The sequence below is a fragment of the Indicator indicator genome, chromosome Z (genome assembly GCF_027791375.1).
Source record: "Indicator indicator isolate 239-I01 chromosome Z, UM_Iind_1.1, whole genome shotgun sequence".
Lineage (NCBI taxonomy): Eukaryota > Metazoa > Chordata > Aves > Piciformes > Indicatoridae > Indicator > Indicator indicator.
Window position 1 is genome coordinate 81,982,220 of NC_072053.1, and position 20,969 is coordinate 82,003,188.

The following is a 20,969-nucleotide window of genomic DNA, read 5'->3' on the forward strand; positions in this document are numbered from 1 at the left end:
TGAGTATCAGTCATACCTCTTTAGGATGAACCTCATTTGGCTCATTACCATACTGAGTGGTGTCACCTTACACTATTAAAGAGCACTCAGTTAGGCAAAGGTCCTTGCTCTGGCACCATAGCCTTCAAAACTCTGTTTTGAAGCTGCATGTTTTGTAGTTTTAGTCTTGCCTCATCAGTTCCAGCCAAGGGTCATCTTACCTTCACAAGACTCCCTCCTTCAGCTGTGTGGCAGGCCAGCTCTGCAGACCTCCAGTTCCAGAGGTAACACAAACATCTCTTGGTTACAACCCTCTCAACCTTCCTCCTGGAGGTTAACCTGCATTCCTGTCACACAGTAAGCTAGGCAGTTATCCCCCAAAGGACACCATGTCCTCTTGTCCCTCAAAGTTCTGATCTCAGAGAGCAGGACAATTCTCAGGGCTACCAGGATGTAGCACTGCCCTCTGAGGAGAGGCTGAGAGCCCTAGGGCTGGTAAGTCTGGAGAAGACTGAGAGGGGATTTAATAAATGTTTATAAATATCTGAGGGCTGGGGGTCAGGAGAGAGGGGACAGGCTCTGCTCAGGTGCACCCTGGATAGGACAGGGGGCAATGGATAGAAACTACAGCACAGGAGGTTCCACCTCAGCATGAGGAGGAACTTCTTCAGTGTGAGGGTCACACAGCACTGGAACAGGCTGCCCAGAGAGGCAGGAGATTGTGGAGTCTCCTTCTCTGGAGACTTTCAAGACCCATCTGGACGTGTTCCTGTGCTGGTTGGACTGGAAGATCTCCAGAGGTCCCTTCCAACCCCTAACATGCTGTGATCCTGTTCCAAGACTTCCAGTCTGAAAACATCAGCAATGAGCATAGGAACACAAAAGGAAGCTTTCAGGCATTGTGAAGGTTTAAAGTGAGGGCTTTTTCACCCCATGATTCTTCTCCACCTTTCTTGTCTAACACAACCAGCACACGAGAATCTAAGCCTTACAAGGCTTAGATGCACAGCAACTGTGAAAGCAAAACAATCAGTGTGGTGAAACACAAAGAGGGTTTGCAGCAAAAGTCTCCCCCACATGGCCAAAGAGTTGTCCAGGGGTGGAAGCCTTGGAGACAGGAAATAATTCTGGGATGGAAAAGAGGGTTCTCATGTTCTTCATTGTGACTTGGGGTGAACACACTTGGAGATGAAAAGAGGTGAACTTTGTAAGCTTAACACAACACAGCTGAGGTGGAATAAAGAAGAAAGTGGTGGTTTGAGAGTGCTTATGGTTCACAGCCTTGGAAAAGTAGGAGATCTGCTTTGGTGTTTTTAATTAATTAATTAATTGTTATCTGTTTTCTCTGGGTAATGACTGTTAATTTTCCAGCCTACAAAATTCACAGTGATCTGTTGAGCATGTTTAGCTATGCTGCATTTCCCTTTTTTTCTGGTTGGAAAGTTAGCTTGGGTGGGATCCCACTTCTCCAGCTCCACATCCCAAGGTAGGATAAGCTGGGCTTCTGCAGACCTGGTTCTGGCATCTGTCATGAAATCGGAACTCCACTGAATTTCCAGGCTTCCCCCTTCTCTTCAGAAAGATCACCTAACACCTAACCTGAACTTACCCAGCTGCAAATTGTGGGGCCAATTTTTCCTACATGTAAAACCATATTGGTGAAAACTTTCTGAGTGTTCCCCTTCTTAGCCCTCTCCTCTCCAGACTAACTTGAAATCCTTCTGCTTAAAGGCAGGTTTCCTAGACTTGTTTTTTGCTCTGCCTGGATTCTCTGTAATTAATCCACATCTTTCTTACAGGACAGTGCCCAGGCCTGTGTGTAGCATTTCTGTGGAGGGCACAGGAATGGAAAGATGACCTGAAACAGTAATCCCACCATCTGCTTGACCCCTGGTGAGGCATCCTGCGTTCATGGAAGCAGAGAAACCACTCACACAAACCTCAGGCACAGACTGAAGCTAAATCCCAGGCAGCACTCTGTGTGAATTAACAAACCACACTGAGCAGGCAGCTCTCAAGCCTCCTAGGGACGGCCAACTAATTACAGGAACTACTTCATGGATCAAGAACTTGGACAAACTCAAAGTGTTCAATACTGTGCACCAGCCAACACCTTCTGCATGTTTTTTTTTTTTTCCTAAGCCAGAGCACAAAATGTACTCAAATAGCACCATGGGATCAGTTAGTAAATGCATCAGAGAACCTTACAGGCTGGTAAAAAAGTGACATTAAAAGGAGATGTAAAAATGCAGCTCTGCAGCTGGCATCACAGGCAGTGTAAGAAGGCAGTAGGTAAGGAGCTAAATTACTGCAGAGAACCTGCAGCATAATGGGCTACTAGTAATGGAGCTACTCAGGACTGGGTAGGAGGCATGAATCATAGACTCACAGAATCATTTGGGTTGGAAAAGACCTTTAAGATCATCAAGTCCAACCACTAACCTAACCCTGCCAAGTCTGGTCCTAAACCATGTCCCTCAGCACCACATCTCTGTGTCTTCTGAACAACTCAAGGACAGGGATTCAACCACCTCCCAGGGACCTATTTCAGGGTTTGAGAACCTGTTCAGTGTAGAAGTTTCCTGGCACAACTTGAGGCCACTTCCTCTTGTCCTATATCACTTGTTACTAAAGAGAAGAGACTGAGCCCTAACTGGGTCCAGCCTCTTTTCAGGTAGTTGTATAAAGCCAGAAGGTTTCTCCTCAAACTGCTTTTCTCTAGGCTAAAAAAAAAAAAAAAATCTCACTTCCATCAGCTGCTCCTCACCACTTTTCTCCAGACCCTTCACCAGCTTCATTGCCCTTCTCTGGTTCAATTAAAGCACCTCAGTGTCCTTGTAGTGAGGGGCCCAAAACTGATGTGGCGTCACCACTGCCAAGTACAGGAGGACAGTCACCTCCCTGGTCCTGCTGAGGACACTAGTGCTGATACAGGCCAGGATGGCACAAGGTGACTTGTCTCTCAAGTAATACACTTAACAGGCTCACTTCACCATGTTAAATATGACCAAGCCCATGTTAACTATCAGTTTGGATCAGAGCAGCAGTTTATGGCTTACTGCTCAGTCCACAGAGGCTCTCCTACACCCTCTGTACAGTGTAGGCAGAGACAGACACCCACCAGACTTCCAAGAAGTCTCCTCCTGCCTAGCTCAGACCTTCTCCAGAACTACACCAGGATTAGATTAGGAAGGTGCCACAATGTTAAGTCTCACATGCTTAAACAGTTTGCTTACTTAGATGATGTCCATGCATGTTCTTTCTCCCATCCTCATATTACACATGCACTGCACCTCTCAAGTCATGGTCCCTTTTCTGTTCAGTTTCCTCCATCCATGCAGACAGCAGGCTGGCAGAATTTCTTAGATAAGCTTGTGTATAACTGGAAAGATTAGATAGCTATTTACAGCAAAAGAAAATTCCTGCTGCTGGCATTCACAGTGTAAAGCTTGAGTGCTGTGTTTAACAACCTATGGCAGCAAGCAAACTCAAATCTAGGCAGCAGACTGTGAAATATAATCATGTCTACATCTCCTCTAAATATTTCTAAGGCCAAAAATAAAGTAGGCCAAAAATATTGTGTTCAGAGGACTTTAAGCACCAATCCACAATGGTCACAGGACATTGCTTGCTCCTGTCTCCAGGGAGCAGCAGCCCTTGAATGTGTCTCAGAATCAGACATGAAAAGGAGCTATCAAAAGAGAGGGGGAAAGGAATGCCTCATATTTAGCAACAGGTCAGGGAGGTGGGGTGAAGAGGGGGTGTGGAGACTTTGGAGAAGTGGTATCACTGCTGAAGAACAGCAGGCAGATTAGTAAGCATACGAAGTGCAAACCCTCCTGTGAAAGTGAAATCCTACAAATGCAGTCTTCTCTCAGACCAGGTCCTTTCAATTATTCTGTTCTTACCATGCTAAAGGAAGGGAGGGAAAACTCACCAATAATGCATGTCTGACACTAAATTCAGGAATATTGAGGGCTGCTTCCATGTTTCCCAAAAAGATAAGGAAAAAAGGGAAGAGTACCCAGTAAGAGCTATGAGTGATAGCTATGAGACAAAAATCCCACCAACCACCACCAAAAAGGAGGGAAAGATCACAGGAGCAAAACCCAACACTCTTTTACTGATAAATAACTTTCTTTTTGTCGTCTGTTGGTTTTAATTTTCCCAACCAAACATTCTAGCAACACAATAGTTGAACAAAGTGCAAATCTTAGAAAGTCAACAGAACTCAAAACTTGTTAAACAAACTCTTTTTCACAGAATAGAGGATTTTTTTTCTCCTCTATATAATATCACCATTTGTCTCCAAGGCCATGTAGTAGTGGTTATATTTATCTCCAAAGCTCGTGACTCGTTTTATATTGCTAAGGGATCTGAGCTGCTACGTTTCAGAAGCGGGAGATTAATCATCCTTTGAAAACTCCACCAGACTCTGAGACACAAAATCATGAATCCAGATATCTGTTTCTGGCAGAGAGGTGTCCACAAGGAAAGTGACTATTTTTCGATCCCAGGAGTTAGTGCTCTCATTAACTGCCTCTATCTGTGCCACCAAGGGCTTCTTCTCTACAAGATTCCGAAACACTATGGATGCCTCTTCTGACCACTGCTGGCTTTTCACTCCTAGGACAAAATGCAAAGCAAAACAGAGAGTCATTTATAGACTACACCAACCTGAATGATGAACTTTTGTAGAAGCAGGGAAAAGGGTGGGTGGGTGGGAAACAGTTGAGAAAATAGATGTTCCAGTGCTACTGAATGCAGCTTAACTCTAGAAGTGAAACACAAACTCACTCATCTCCGACACAAACAAGCCTAATTATTACAGACACTAGGATATTTGCTTTTTCTTATCTAAAGATATGGACAAGTTTGCAGAAGTGAAAGGCAAATGCATTGACTCACTGAGCAATTCAAAGTGTATCAGCTGCCATGCATGATAAAAGCATATTAGGAAACACAACAAAAAGGAAACTGAAGATCCTTTCAAAACAAGCTATTTCTTTGGTTTCTGCCTGAGGGTGCTAGAATGATTTTTCCTCTTGGCCTTGCTTTAGGTAAAATTTTCTTTATCTCAAAGCAGCATCCGCTACTAAAACGTCTGCCAAACCTCCAAATTCCAAACTAGGTCTGCAGGGAGCAGAAACAAGAAGAAATACTTAAATGCCTCACACCTGCTGCTGTTTTTTTTTTTTTTTTTTTTTTTTGAGAGCAGCATCCCACAAAGCCAAGGGGTATGCTCAAGGGATGTAATGCTCAGGGGATGTAATGCTAGAACCCAAACAGATTTTTGAATGTGCCTGTGATCTACCAAAGAGAGAAGTGGCTCCTACAGACTTGGAATTCAGTCTCCTCAGACCACTACATCCAGACACAAAGAGCTCAAACATCATGCATGAATACCCAAACAACAACTTATAGATAAAAGAAGCAAGGCAGCAAAGAGACAGCACTTTGCTTTTACTATTAGCAGCAACTTGCTGTTGGCAGGACAGGACAACACAGGAACACAGCTCCTGGCAGGTTACAGTAGGAATGAGAAGTCAATAGTTCATCAACAGTTAAGGTAGGTTAATTAATGCTAGGAAAGGCTGGTAGGGAAGCAAATGGGATTTTACAAGGAAATAGATCAGAGACTGAGAGACAGCAGGCATGGAAAAAAACCCAGCAAACAACGAGAGAAAACAGTGGAAGAATAGCAAGACAATAGTTACCAGTCTTCTGGGCTCAGCTGGCCTGCTGTGACAATATGAAGCAGCTCAGAGGCCAGCTTAACTATCTACTTGGGTTTCTGTGAAGCAGGAAAATTGGATGACTTGTAGGCTTGCTCAGTTGGATCCTGTACTACTCCAGCAGACAGAAACAGCTAGGGATCAGCTTCATTTCAGCACTGCCATTCTAGGACCCCAAAGCCTGTCGGTAACACATCCATCATCACTGGTTTAAGTAACCCCTAAGGTCACACTCAGGCTATGAGGAGCAGAAGATCCACAGAGTGCAACCTGGGATACCAGAGCAGCAACTCTGTGGCCTGTAACTTTAGACAAGCACATTCTGTAACTAGGTTAGTGCTGACCAAACAGTGGCAGAAAGCAGCAACTGAACAGGATGAGATGCATACGTCTGAAAGCAAGGCAGAAATGAAAAGAAACATTTGGGAAAGGAAAGAAAAGACAGCAAGAAGAGATCAAGGTTTTTTTAGTTCTTGTTTAATTCTATCAGATGCCACATATGCACACAGAAATTAATTTCACTGAAGTCTGTGGAAAGCTCCCACCCCCCTTGTAGACTTTGCTTGAGAACATCAGTGTATCTCAAGCAACCTTGGGTTCCAAACACACACTGAAAAACAGTAAATTATAAATAGAGGCAAGAAATGCAAGAAAAACTTCTCCAGAAACTCACCATCTAGTTCCTAACTTTATGCAGCTTAGGATAATCAGAACATAAGTTCTCAATCAACAGATGAGGTAAGCTCTTATCAACAGACACATCAAAACTCTCACAACTTTGCAATGGGTTAGATTTAAGGACCCCAAATTTCCTTCAGATTTCATTTCACTGTGTCCTTTGCATATTCAACATGAAACACATTTAAGTGATAAATATCAATGACAGTGCAAAGCAGGTGCTGGGAAAATGTAATCAACCTTCAGTTTTACAGGTGGCAACTGAAAGTGTGGCATTAAAATGAATAAATAATGAAAATGAAGAAGGGCAAGAAAAAAAACAGAGCTTTGATGACCTCCCTGCCCATGGTAGGGGGGTTGGAGTAGATGATGCCTGAGGTCTCTATTTAAGCCATTTTATGATTCTGTGACATAAACATGCATGAATGAAGCAGTTTTTTGCAAGAAGGTGCATGATTTCTTCAGCAGAAAAGGATGATACCACTAACCTTTGGCTTTGTCCACTTTCTGTATGTTTGGTACCCCTGCTGACACAAGACTTTAACAACAGAAAGAAACCCAACAGTAACAATAATAATAAAAAAAAAGAAAAAAAAAATAAAGAAAGTTAAATGCTTACTACCTACCTGCAAGCTGAGCTGTTATAGCTTGGAAAGGAAGTTTTCTGAATGTGTCCATAAGTGGCTGGACTTTCTCCACGCTGATAAACTCATGTTTGCCATAGTCCACCTCATACACTGACAAAAACCCATTTCTAAGAATTCCTTTTATTATGACCCTGTACCACCTAGAAAGGGGGAGGAAAGGGAAAAACAAAACAAAACAAAAAAAAATAAACAACGTGAATTTGAATTCACACACTTGTCTCCCAAGAAAAGTGATATGCAAACGAAAGGTCTTAACCAAGAGGCTTCCAGGATCTGGTATTGTGTGAACACAAGTCAACTCTTCCAAGTACAATCCTGAAACATGAAAGAGACTGCAACCTCATTTACTCCCTTAATCTCTCAGATGCTGCTGGACATCTGCCACCTTGTTAACAATGCAGACGAAGCAGAGCAAGGCTTGCCTAGCTTAGCAGAGCTAAGCTTGCCTTCAAAAGACTTTGTTTTTAATTTATCTACTTACTGACTTCCAATTTTAGCTGCGTACAGCTTGTTTTTTTCAATGTTCACAGGTTTCTCTTCTGCCCTGCTGTAGTACAAGATCATTTCTTCCATTAGGGCTTCCAGATTATGTAGCTCTTTCCAAGGCTGGACAATGAAGTGACCTGGATGGCAGGCTACTGAGACATAGACATCCATGAGCTCACCAGTCTTTGACAAGGGCAGAGGTGGAGGCATATCAAGGGTAGCTGCCACACTGCTGGGTTCTCTAACTGAATCAGAGAGGCTCTTTTCTGATTTTCCACTGGCAAACTGCAGAGCTGAGACAGTGTCACTCGTCACTTTTGTGGAGCTAGTCCCACTGGGGGTAACACTCAAGAAAACATCCTTCTGGTGCTTCCACAAGTCTGCATTTTTGATCTGTTGGTTGATGCTGTGATCCGCGTCTGAGAAATTCCCCGGAGGGAACAGGTAGATGTGAGCGATCCCCTTCGACCCGTCCTGTTTGACCAGCTGGGGGAACAAAACACACTCTGACCCACACTTAACCACTCTGAAAGGCACAGATGATTTTGCACACAAGTCTAAAGCCTCTAACAGTTCACAGAATCACAGAATTAACCAGGGTGAAAAAAACCTCCGAGATCGTCAAGTCCAACCTATCACCCAAATCCACCTAATCAACTAAACCATGGCACCAAGGGCCTCATCCAGGCTTATTTTAAACACTTCCAGGGATGGTGACCCCACCACCTCCCTGGGCAGCACATTCCAATGGCAAATTTCTCTTTCTGTGAAGAGACGAACGCAGCCTAGACCTCCCCTGGTGCAGCTTGAGACTGTGTCTTGTCCTTCTGTCACTGACAGACCAACCCCCACCTGGCTGCAACCTCCTTTCAGGTAGTTACAGAGAGCAATATGGTCTCCCCTGAGCCTCCTCATCTTCAGGCTAAACAATCTCAGCTCTCTCAGAATACAGGAGGGGAAAAACCAGAATGAAAGGGGGGAGGAGCGAACCAGAATGAAAAGGGCAGGGGGAACCAGAATGAAAAGTGGGGGAAAAGCAGAATGAAAAGGCAGGGGGAACCAGAATGAAAAGTGGGGGAAAAGCAGAATGAAAGGGCAGGGGGAACCAGAATGAAAAAGTGGGGGAAAAGCAGAATGAAAGGGCAGGGGGAACCAGAATGAAAAAGTGGGGGAAAAGCAGAATGAAAAAGTGGGGGAAAAGCAGAATGAAAGGGGCAGGGGGAACCAGAATGAAAAGTGGGGGGAGAAACCAGAATGAAAAGTGGGGGGAGAAACCAGAATGAAAAGTGGGGGGAGAGACCAGAATGAAAAGTGGGGGGAGAGACCAGAATGAAAAGTGGGGGGAGAGACCAGAATGAAAAGTGGGGGGAGAGACCAGAATGAAAAGTGGGGGGAGAGACCAGAATGAAAAGTGGGGGGAGAGACCAGAATGAAAAGTGGGGGGAGAGACCAGAATGAAAAGTGGGGGGAGAGACCAGAATGAAAAGGGGACAGACCAGAATGAAAGGGGGGGAGAGGGGAAACCAGAATGAAAGGGGGAGGGGCAGGAAAACCAGAATGAAAGGAGGAAGGAGGGACCAGAATGAAAACAGGGAGGGGAACACACACACCAGGATGAAAGATGGGGGTGGGGGGGCACACCAGAATGAAATGGGGGGACAGAGGGAACCAGAATGAAAGGCAGGGGGGGCAGGGAAACCATAATGAAAGGAGGGAGAGGGGACCAGAATGAAAACAGGGGCACACACACACACCAGAATGAAAAGTGGGAGGGGGAGCCAGAATGAAGTAGGGGGGGGGGAGAACCCAGAATGAAGTAGGGGGGGGGGAGAACCCAGAATGAAAGGGGGGGGGGGGAGAACCCAGAATGAAAGGGGGGGGGGAGAGAACCCAGAATGAAAGGGGGGGGGGGAGAGAACCCAGAATGAAAGGGGGGGGGGGAGAGAACCCAGAATGAAAGGGGGGGGGGGGAGAGAACCCAGAATGAAAGGGGGGGGGGGAGAGAACCCAGAATGAAAGGGGGGGGGGGAGAGAACCCAGAATGAAAGGGGGGGGGGGAGAGAACCCAGAATGAAAGGGGGGGGGGAGAGAACCCAGAATGAAAGGGGGGGGGGGAGAGAACCCAGAATGAAAGGGGGGGGGGGAGAGAACCCAGAATGAAAGGGGGGGGGGGAGAGAACCCAGAATGAAAGGGGGGGGGGGGAGAGAACCCAGAATGAAAGGGGGGGGGGGAGAGAACCCAGAATGAAAGGGGGGGGGGGAGAGAACCCAGAATGAAAGGGGGGGGGGGAGAGAACCCAGAATGAAAGGGGGGGGGGGAGAGAACCCAGAATGAAAGGGGGGGGGGGAGAGAACCCAGAATGAAAGGGGGGGGGGGAGAGAACCCAGAATGAAAGGGGGGGGGGGAGAGAACCCAGAATGAAAGGGGGGGGGGGAGAGAACCCAGAATGAAAGGGGGGGGGGGAGAGAACCCAGAATGAAAGGGGGGGGGGGAGAGAACCCAGAATGAAAGGGGGGGGGGGAGAGAACCCAGAATGAAAGGGGGGGGGGGAGAGAACCCAGAATGAAAGGGGGGGGGGGAGAGAACCCAGAATGAAAGGGGGGGGGGGAGAAAACCCAGAATGAAAGGGGGGGGGGGAGAAAACCCAGAATGAAAGGGGGGGGGGGAGAAAACCCAGAATGAAAGGGGGGGGGGGAGAAAACCCAGAATGAAAGGGGGGGGGGGAGAAAACCAGAATGAAAGGGGGGGGGGGAGAAACCAGAATGAAAGGGGGGGGGGAGAAACCAGAATGAAAGGGGGGGGGGAGGAACCAGAATGAAAGGGGGGGGGAAGGAACCAGAATGAAAGGGGGGGGGGAGGAACCAGAATGAAAGGGGGGGGGGAGAACCCGAATGAAAGGGGGGGGGGAGAACCCAGAATGAAAGGGGGGGGGGGAGAACCAGAATGAAAGGGGGGGGGAGAACCCAGAATGAAAGGAGGAGGAGAACCAGAATGAAAGGGGGGGGGGGAGAACCAGAATGAAAGGGGGGGGAGAACCCAGAATGAAAGGAGGAGGAGAACCAGAATGAAAGGAGGAGGAGAACCAGAATGAAAGGAGGAGGAGAACCAGAATGAAAGGAGGAGGAGAACCAGAATGAAAGGAGGAGGAGAACCAGAATGAAAGGAGGAGGAGAACCAGAATGAAAGGAGGAGGAGAACCAGAATGAAAGGAGGAGGAGAACCAGAATGAAAGGAGGAGGAGAACCAGAATGAAAGGAGGAGGAGAACCAGAATGAAAGGAGGAGGAGAACCAGAATGAAAGGGGGGGGGAGAACCCAGAATGAAAGGAGGAGGAGAACCAGAATGAAAGGAGGAGGAGAACCAGAATGAAAGGAGGAGGAGAACCAGAATGAAAGGAGGAGGAGAACCAGAATGAAAGGAGGAGGAGAACCAGAATGAAAGGAGGAGGAGAACCAGAATGAAAGGAGGAGGAGAACCAGAATGAAAGGAGGAGGAGAACCAGAATGAAAGGAGGAGGAGAACCAGAATAAAGTATACATCTGTTATCTATTATTTAGTCAAGCTAAAAAACCAGCACTAAACAGACTATCCTGGAAGAGGATGTTTAGAAAAGCTAAATGCAACAGCCATAAGCCACAGCCTAGAGGAGCTGTGCTTTTAATTACATTGTCTCCAGTGTTATAAAGCAAATAAAAAGGTAGAGGGAAGCTACACAACACTTCTTCAGAGTGCTGTGACAGCATCTGGAATCAGATATTAAAGAAGAAATTAGCTTTTATTCTGTAGCTAGTCAGACGTTTCATTTAGAGGGGTGTTTTCAGCTCTGTAGCTAGTAAGAGGTTTCATTTAGAGGGGTGTTTTCAGTTTAATTAAACTGGATGCATTTCAAACAGGAATAATTTGATCTGAAAGGTAACAGTAATTCTAAGAGCACAAGAGAATATTTCTGGATTAGAAGGGGAAGAAAGAAATAAAAAGGCAAACAAAAAATTAAAGCTGCTGCCCAAGAAGAAAAGAAGAAAAGTCTATGTGCAACAAGAGGCATAAAAATAACTTAATCTTAACTCAGTGGCTGCATTTTTTTTGTGGTGAATCATTAACAGCTGTATTTCTGACCATCTGGACTGGGACAGCACAATGTGAGAGGCCAATGTGAACGTTGCTGAATTCTTCAGGGGAAGAGAGAAGCTTTTAACAGGCTTAAGCAAGTAAGTTTTATACCAAGTGTCCTAAGGAAAGGACTTTGTGTAGAATTTATGCCTGAGAGCCGGCTACAAACTTCTAAAGTTCTGTAACAAAAATAGATTTCACAGAATTATAGAATGCTTTAAGTTGGAAGAAGCCCTTAAAAGTCACCAAGTCTCACAGCCCCTCACAGTGAGCAGGGACATCTGCTTGATCAGGTTGCTTAGAGACCCATCCAACCTAACCTGGAATGTTTCCAAGGGGCATCTTCCATCTCTCTGGGCAATTAGCACCAGTGTTTCACCACCCTCAATGCCAAACATTTCATCCTTCTCTCTAGTCTGAATCTCCCTCTTTTAGTTTAAAACAGTCACTCCCTGTCCTGTCACAACAGGCTCTGAGGACAAGTCTTTCTTATCAGCTGCCTTGAAGAAACAGAAGGCCACCAGAAGGTCTCCTTGGAGCCTTCTCTTCTCCAGGCTGAACAACTTCAACTCTCTTAGCCTGGCCCCACAGCAGAGGGCTCCCAGCCCTCATATCACTGCTGTAGCCTCCTCTGGCTACTACTCCAACAAGCTAATATTCTTCTTGTGCAAATCTGATGAATGGATAAATTTCTAGGGTTACTCTTTCAATGCTCTTCCCACACCCTTCTGGATTTCAAGTTGCATTTTGACTGTTTACCTTCATGCTAAACTCAGGACAATTCATTACAGTGTCTCTCAGGCACAGCACAGCATCTGGAGTCCACATGCCAGTGTTAGGTGGTAAATCTGCTAGGCAGCATTTTACAGCCTAAGAACAGAATTAAATATATGAGGTATAACTTAGTGATATGGAAACCAGTCCACGAGCTCCTACTCACACAAACTCCATTCATGCTGACAGATTCAGTCATGTCTGATACACATAAAAAAGACAGAAATGTGCAAACCCAGCAGCTGCACATAGTAACAGTAGCATCATGTCAACACACAGGACCACATTATTATTTATTTCAGGCAAAGATCCACAATTAAATACACTCCAATGCTGAATGCTATTGAACAAAATTTCAAGCAGCAACGCTACAAACACTGCCAAGAGATCACAGAATCACAGAACTGTTTTGGTTGGAAAAGACCTCTAAGATCACTGAGTCCAAGCATTGACCTAACACCACCACGGCCATTAAACCATGTCCCAAAGTGCCACCAATCACAGGTTTCTTGAACATCTCCAGGGATGGTGACTAAACCACCTCCCTGTGCAGCCTGTTCCAATCCCTGTTGCAGGAAAGAAATATTTCCTAATGTCCAACATAAACCTCCCTTGGTGCAACTTGAGGGTATTTCCTCTCATTCTCTTACTTGGAAGAAAAGACCAACCCCCACCTCACTGCAACCTCTTTTGAGGGAGTTGTAGAGAGCAATGAGGTCTCCCCTCAGCTTCCTCTTCTCCAGACTAAACAATCCCAGTTATCTCAGCTGTTCTTTACCTGTCTTCCAGACCCTTCACCAGCCCTTCTCTGGTCACTCTCCAGCAACTCAACTGTGTCTTGATGGGTTAAAAGCTGACCTTGCTAGAAGAGATTAGCTTTAACAAATCTTTATACCTGAGGAGGTATTGCAATTACTTCTCTGAGGAACTGTGGTGGGATTTCTCTAAGTTCTGACACTTTTACAGTTGCAACTGTTCCAGTATCCATGAACTGCACATCAAGTGCTCGTCTAGTGTGTATTATTCTTATCTGAAAGAACAAAGAAAGAAAGAGTACCACTTTGAGGTTAAAAACCTAACAATGAGGCAATACACTATATCACAGGTTCCACAGAAACTATGGGTTTGGGTTTAGATGACTGTGGCTGCTCTTTGCACACTTCTTACCTCCACACGTGCCAACTTCCCTTTGGAAGAAAACAAGCAGATTTTGCCACAGAAAGGCAGTGATACATTAAATTCAGATGTCTGCTGCAAATATAAAAAGGAAAAAAAAAGTTAAAAGCATAGAGCTGTTACTATCTGACACTCACTCACTTCAAAAGCTACACACGAGAGGTAAAATAAATAAATAAATCTCTTTCTAGCCTCAGGAGCATTTCTTACCATGCTGGTTTAAGCTTTCCCAACTGGTAAAGCTTTTATTCCAAGCTGTGTAACTTACAGGGAAGCAAAGAACATGAAATGCTAGAGAAAAAAGAAAAAGGCACATTTGGCATCACAGAATCTGAAAGCACTGACCATGTACTTCACTGTTCTGGAAAGCAAAAGCAGATTAGAGCTGTTACAAGCAAACAAGCTCCTACCTTATATACTGGAACACAATTTGTTGAGGTATTTTAACCCAAATTTACTACTGACTCAAATGAAAGTGTCATAGAATGGCTTAGATTGGAAGGAACCTCAGAGATCATCTACCCCAACCTGTTCACCATGGGCAGGGACACCTCTCAACTAGACTCAGCTGCTCAAGGCCTCATCCAGTCTGGCCTTCAATACCCCGAGGGAGGAGGCTCAACCTCTCTGGGCAACCCATTCCAGAGTCTCACTGCCCTTGCACTGAAGAACTTCTCCCTAAGATCCAGTCTAAATCTACTCTTTCTCAGCTTCAAACCATTCCCCCTTGTCCTACTGCTAGAGACCCTCAGCAAAGTCCCTCTGCAGCCTTCCTGTAGGATCTTTTCAGGTATTAGAAAGCAGCTCTAAGGTCTCCCTGGAGTCTTCTCTTCTCTAGGCTGAAGAACTCCAGCTTCCTCAGCCTATTCTCATAGCAGAGGTGCTTCAGCCATCCAGTCTGGATCATCTTTGTGGCCTCCTCTGGACTCACTCCAACAGCTCTGTGTCCTTCTTATGATGGGGACACCAGACCTGGAGGCAATATTCAAGGTGGGGTCTCACAAGAGCAGAGTTAAGGGGAAGAATCACCTCTCCTGACCTACTGGCCAGTGTCATGGGAGTGACATTCACCACAATGATCCTAAATAACAAGAGAAGACAATGGTTGCACTATAAAAAGCATGAAGAAACTCCATTTCAAGACCCATCAAGACCTTGGTTTGTTTAAACCCTCAGGAAAACAAAACAGCCTCAAGCTGCAAAGACAAGATATTAAAGATTCTTTGATAACAACAAAACCTCTGTCCAGAAAATATGAATTTTTCAAACACCTGTCTGGCTGCTTGCTACAGAGCTGCCTGCTCTGTATTGCCAAATATTTCAGGGTTCTATATACTTTCCTTCAGTATTTGACTCCCTTGAAACTGAATCTTAGTAACTCAGACATGTTCAATATGAAGTATTTGCAGATGGTCTGTGTTCTACAACCAGTGTAAAGCTTAACTTCCACACCTAAAAACATTCTGACAGAGTAGTTGCACAAGCAGCACTCTAACAGGACCTCCAAGAACCTGCATTTCATGGTTTGGTTCTCTAAGGCTCAGCTGAATGTTGAACAAATTAGATTCTCTTAAGAATTCTTCTCTTTTGTATAACTTGAGTCTAGCAAGGTTGCTGCACTGTTTGCACTTGGCTGGTGGAATATCAGACTTCTCTGCCACATGACTATTTTAAAGCAGCTTAGGACTTCTGAAAACACCTCCTATGCATCAATTCAAGTTGAAATGAGCCATGACATTCAAAAGCTTTTCTAGCTAAACACACGGAAAAACTTCTTTGCTGTGAGAGTGATGGAAACCTGGAGCAGGCTGCCAAGAGAGGTTGTGAAATCTCCTTCTCTGGTGAGATTCCAAACACACCTGAACTCTGTGATCCTGGGCCAGCTGCTCTGGGAGACCCTGCTTTAGCAGGGGGGTTGGAGTGGATGATCTCCAGAGGTCCCTTCCAAGCTCTACCACTCTGTGATTCTCCAATTCTAAGGGTACAAGGACAATCTATGCTGCAGATCAGATCAAAGCCACCAAATCTCCAAGGAGGATAGGCTGAAAAGAGCAGAATTTGCTTACAGTGTTTCATTGTCAACTTGCACAGTGTGCTATGAGCCAGGCTGTTTTCATACCTCAACTCCATCATGCAAGTAAAACTTCCATTAAAAAAAAAAAAAAACAACAAAGACAAACCAGGCTTTAAATCCATCTGATGCAGTTTGCTCTGGAAGCTTCCCATTACAAGCCACACTTACAATTCTAACTATTGAAGGAAAGCTGTAAGCAATTACAGAAGCCTTAGAGACAGTTTGTAAGCAAGAAGGAACCAAAGACATTTTCATGTTGAAGGATGCCCTCCATAAATCTGGGAAGAGAAATTATAACCTGTTTTGAATAGTTTATGGCTGCCTCATACTTGAGATTTTCACAGTGTCACAGTACATTAGAGGTTGGAAGGGACCTCCAGAGATCATCCAGTCCAACCCCCTGCCAAAAGCAGGATCACCCAGGGTAGTACACACAGGAATGCATCCAGGTGGGTCTGGAAAGTCTCCACACAAGGAGACTCCACAACCTCTCTGGGCAGCCTGCTCCAGTGCTCCGTCACCCTCACTGTAAAGAAGTTTCTCCTCATGTTGAGGTGCAATCTTCTATGTTCAATCTTGTACCTGTTATTTCTTGTCTTATTAGTGCACACCACCAAAAAGAGCCTGGCCCCCTCCCCTTAACACCCACCCCTCAGATATTGATAGACATTGATCGGATCCCCTCTCAGCCTTCTCTTCTCCAGACTAAACAGCCCCAGGGCTCTCAGTCTCTCTTCATAGGGGAGATGCTCAAGTCCCCTAAGCATCCTCCTGGCTCTCTGTTGGATTCTCTCCAGCAGGTCTCTGTCTCTCTTGAACTGGGGACCCCAAAACTGGACACAGTATTGCAGGTGTGGTCTCAGCAGGGCAGAGTAGTGAGGGAGAGGAACCTCCCTAGCCCTGCTGGACACACTTTTCTTGATGCACCCCAGGATCCCATTGGCTCTCTTGGCCACAAGGGAACATTGTTGTCCCGTAGAGAACTCACTGTACGTGACTGGTATGCTCTGAAGAAAGCTAAATGACTTTACCTCTTCTCTCATCACAGAACCTACCTTGTAATGGAAGAAGTCTTCTAGTTTCTGCAAGACTTCAGAGAGTCTGGACAAGCCTTTAGAGGGAACTTGGCAATACAGGCTTCCATCAGAGAAAACACTGGTGACTCTGACGTTTGTGTAGAGTGTGTCTACCTGCAATGGTTAAGATTTTGTCAAGGGGGAAGTGAACCACACACACAAACTTAGCACACTGCAGAGTACTGGGGTTTGTCAGCCTAAGACCTTAGCAGTCAGTGATTTTAACTAAGAAGCAAACAGGGAAATGGTACCTTTAAGTGCAGTTCAAGGGACTTGTCATACAATGCCTTCAGACAAGTAGCGTTGATGTTGATATCATCTTCTCCTGACGTGTCATAGAGCACAAGAAGAGGAATATCACCCCTCTCCAGTATTTCCACAGCAAATATATTGGAGCATGTCTGTGATTCCACAGCCTTTACCAGGACAGGATCATCACAGAAAACTTCCAGTCCTGTAAGACAAGTCATACTTTTTATGTGTCACTGTATTCGAAACAAAAAAGTAACAACCAAGTCTGTGTCCTAATGGGAACCTTCCCAAGAATCAGGAGGTAGCAGGAAGGCTGTACTGCAACCTTGTTGTACTACAACCTTTCTTGCACTGATAGACTTGTTCCTTTTTAACAGAGAAAGTTGTCAAGAAAAACAACCGGGAGGAAAAAGCCAGGCAAGGGAGGAAAAAGCCAGGCAAGGGAGGAAAAAGCCAGGCAAGGGAGGAAAAAGCCAGGCAAGGGAGGAAAAAGCCAGGCAAGGGAGGAAAAAGCCAGGCAAGGGAGGAAAAAGCCAGGCAAGGGAGGAAAAAGCCAGGCAAGGGAGGAAAAAGCCAGGCAAGGGAGGAAAAAGCCAGGCAAGGGAGGAAAAAGCCAGGCAAGGGAGGAAAAAGCCAGGCAAGGGAGGAAAAAGCCAGGCAAGGGAGGAAAAAGCCAGGCAAGGGAGGAAAAAGCCAGGCAAGGGAGGAAAAAGCCAGGCAAGGGAGGAAAAAGCCAGGCAAGGGAGGAAAAAGCCAGGCAAGGGAGGAAAAAGCCAGGCAAGGGAGGAAAAAGCCAGGCAAGGGAGGAAAAAGCCAGGCAAGGGAGGAAAAAGCCAGGCAAGGGAGGAAAAAGCCAGGCAAGGGAGGAAAAAGCCAGGCAAGGGAGGAAAAAGCCAGGCAAGGGAGGAAAAAGCCAGGCAAGGGAGGAAAAAGCCAGGCAAGGGAGGAAAAAGCCAGGCAAGGGAGGAAAAAGCCAGGCAAGGGAGGAAAAAGCCAGGCAAGGGAGGAAAAAGCCAGGCAAGGGAGGAAAAAGCCAGGCAAGGGAGGAAAAAGCCAGGCAAGGGAGGAAAAAGCCAGGCAAGGGAGGAAAAAGCCAGGCAAGGGAGGAAAAAGCCAGGCAAGGGAGGAAAAAGCCAGGCAAGGGAGGAAAAAGCCAGGCAAGGGAGGAAAAAGCCAGGCAAGGGAGGAAAAAGCCAGGCAAGGGAGGAAAAAGCCAGGCAAGGGAGGAAAAAGCCAGGCAAGGGAGGAAAAAGCCAGGCAAGGGAGGAAAAAGCCAGGCAAGGGAGGAAAAAGCCAGGCAAGGGAGGAAAAAGCCAGGCAAGGGAGGAAAAAGCCAGGCAAGGGAGGAAAAAGCCAGGCAAGGGAGGAAAAAGCCAGGCAAGGGAGGAAAAAGCCAGGCAAGGGAGGAAAAAGCCAGGCAAGGGAGGAAAAAGCCAGGCAAGGGAGGAAAAAGCCAGGCAAGGGAGGAAAAAGCCAGGCAAGGGAGGAAAAAGCCAGGCAAGGGAGGCAAGGGAGGCAAGGGAGGCAAGGGAGGCAAGGGAGGCAAGGGAGGCAAGGGAGGCAAGGGAGGCAAGGGAGGCAAGGGAGGCAAGGGAGGCAAGGGAGGCAAGGGAGGCAAGGGAGGCAAGGGAGGCAAGGGAGGCAAGGGAGGCAAGGGAGGCAAGGGAGGCAAGGGAGGCAAGGGAGGCAAGGGAGGCAAGGGAGGCAAGGGAGGCAAGGGAGGCAAGGGAGGCAAGGGAGGCAAAAAAAAGAAAAAAAACAGACCCCCTTAAACAAACAGCAGAAAGATCCTCTTCAGAAAGAGTCCAAGAAAATGTATAGAGAAAAAAGGGAACATTAAAAAAAACCCAACCAAACAAAAGCTCATCCATGGAAATTTTACATCCTTAAAATGTAACTAACTTTTAAATGTTATAAATGCCTGTTAGATTTAGGAAAGTAAATACTTTCTAGCAGAGTCAAGGAATTCTGTATTACTGAAAGGGGAAGAGTCACTTTGAAATAACTAAATAGGATCCTGTTTAGAGCTATTGCCTGCCCTGGCCACAACAGGTGTATCTCTTTTCTGGTACAAGCAGCTGTGCCTGTACATAGCTTCACACATCAGCAAAGGTTTCCTTTGAGTTCTTAAAGCTTGCATAAATCAAAGGGACAAAGGCATCCCAGCTAAGTACAGAAACAGCTAAGCTCCATTACAGACACAGACAGCAAGGTCCTCTAATATCAAAGTTTCTTTACAGAACTCTCCTACACATCCTTCCTTTATTCCTCTTCCTTCTTTCCATGAAGACCTGTGTCTGCTGAGACTAGTTGTCTTGGACAGAAACTAACATCTGGTTTTCTCTTACCTGCCAGTTTACATTTTGCAGCTTGAAATGGAAGAGTAGTGAACTGTTTCTGTAGTTTGTACACACTGTTGCTTTCAACAAGCTCACTGAAGCCATGATCAACATAGCACACCTGGTAATGGGAAAGGGAATAAAAGTGGCAGGTCGTAATTGTAATTGTAAATGTGTTTTCTTGAGTCAGGGAAAAATGTACTGAGTTGCCACATTCTCTTTGCAGCCACAGAAATGTCACTTTTCACTGATTTAGTACGATGTCATTAATCTCATCTTTGTTTCACTGCTTCAGAGTTTTCAGGGAAAGCCTCCTTCTCAAGACCTCTGGAAAAACCATACTGTGTCCAGTTTTGGGCTCCCCCAACTCAAAACAGACAAGGATCTGCTGGAGAGAGTCAAACAGAGAGCTACAAAGATGATTGGGGGGACTTAAACTTATCTCTCCTGTGAAGAAAGACTGAGAGACGTGGGGCTCCTTAGTCTGGAGACGAGAAGGCTGAGAGGGGATCTGATCAGCGTCTATAAACATCTGAGGGGTAGGTGTTAGGATGAAGGTGCCAGGCTCTTTTTGGTGGTGCCAAGGACAAGGAACAACAGGTACAACATGGACACAGGAGGCTCTACCTCAACATGAAAAGAGACTTCTTTATGGTAAGGGTGACAGCACTGGAACAGTCTGCCCAGAGAGGTTGTGGAGTGTCTTTCTCTGGAGACTTTCAAAACCCCCCTGCATGCATAGTTGTTTGGCCTGCCCTAGGTGATCCTGAGAGGGGATTTAACAAATGTTTATAAACATCTGAGGGCTGGGGGTCAAGAGGGAGGGGACAGGCTCTGCTCAGTTGCACCCTGTGATAGGACAAGGGGCAATGGATATAAACTCCAGCACAGGAGGTTCCACCACAACGTGAGGAGACTTTTTCACTGTGAGGGTCACAGAGCACTGGACTGGGGTTGTGGAGTTTTCTTCTCTGGAGACTTTCAAGACCCACCTGGATGTGTTCCTCTGTGACCTGTGCTGCATTCTATGGTCCTGCTCTGGCAGGGGGGTTGGACTTGATCTCCAGCGACCCCTTCCAACCCCCAACATCCTGTGAACTGTGATCCTTCTTTGGCAGGGGGACTGGACTCTATGATCTCTGGAGGGCCCTTTCAACCCCTAACATGCTGCAATTCTGTGATCCTCTGCAAGTGTTCCACAGACTCTTAATGGAAGCAGTGCTTGGAAGGACTCAGCACATATTACCTCAAACCATGTAAGAAAGGTTTTGAAAGTGCTGAAAAGTCAAACACCACTGAGGTGCCATTGTATGTTTTGCCTTTTGTTTTAATAGCATTAAGAGAATGATTTGGATTTATGCTTACAGTAACTTTGAGACAAATACCACAATCTATGTGGGATACCAGTAAGGAAACTGCTGACTTGCAGCAAATAAGTGGAGCTAAAGTGAGATAAAGAAGGCTTTGACAGGGATTTGACAACTTTTCCTCTAAACTCTTTCATGCAAAATGTCTGCATACCAAACACTGAAAAGAGAATCTGAGCACTGTTTCAGAGGATAAACAGCAAATGCTGCAGTAAAGCAGTACCCTTCTTTTGGCTGATAGCTCTAGCTATAGAGAAGTTAGAGGTGAGGTTGCT

General features: G+C 45.9%; 1 protein-coding gene across 1 annotated transcript in view; it reads right to left on the minus strand.

Annotated features, from left to right (window-relative positions):
• Window positions 1–4,231: 4,231 nt before the first annotated feature.
• The window catches only part of TDRD7 (tudor domain containing 7), a 52,562-nt gene continuing 35,824 nt past the window's right edge, over window positions 4,232–20,969 (minus strand). The window contains exons 9-17 of the mRNA XM_054398265.1: window positions 19,337–19,448; window positions 16,988–17,190; window positions 16,716–16,850; window positions 13,578–13,661; window positions 13,306–13,440; window positions 12,396–12,506; window positions 7,521–8,011; window positions 7,019–7,179; window positions 4,232–4,605 (exon numbers count right to left, since the gene is read on the minus strand). Of these exons, the coding sequence (XP_054254240.1) occupies window positions 4,385–4,605; window positions 7,019–7,179; window positions 7,521–8,011; window positions 12,396–12,506; window positions 13,306–13,440; window positions 13,578–13,661; window positions 16,716–16,850; window positions 16,988–17,190; window positions 19,337–19,448 (1,653 nt within the window). The 3' untranslated portion in view covers window positions 4,232–4,384. The remainder of the gene's footprint in view (window positions 4,606–7,018; window positions 7,180–7,520; window positions 8,012–12,395; window positions 12,507–13,305; window positions 13,441–13,577; window positions 13,662–16,715; window positions 16,851–16,987; window positions 17,191–19,336; window positions 19,449–20,969) is intronic.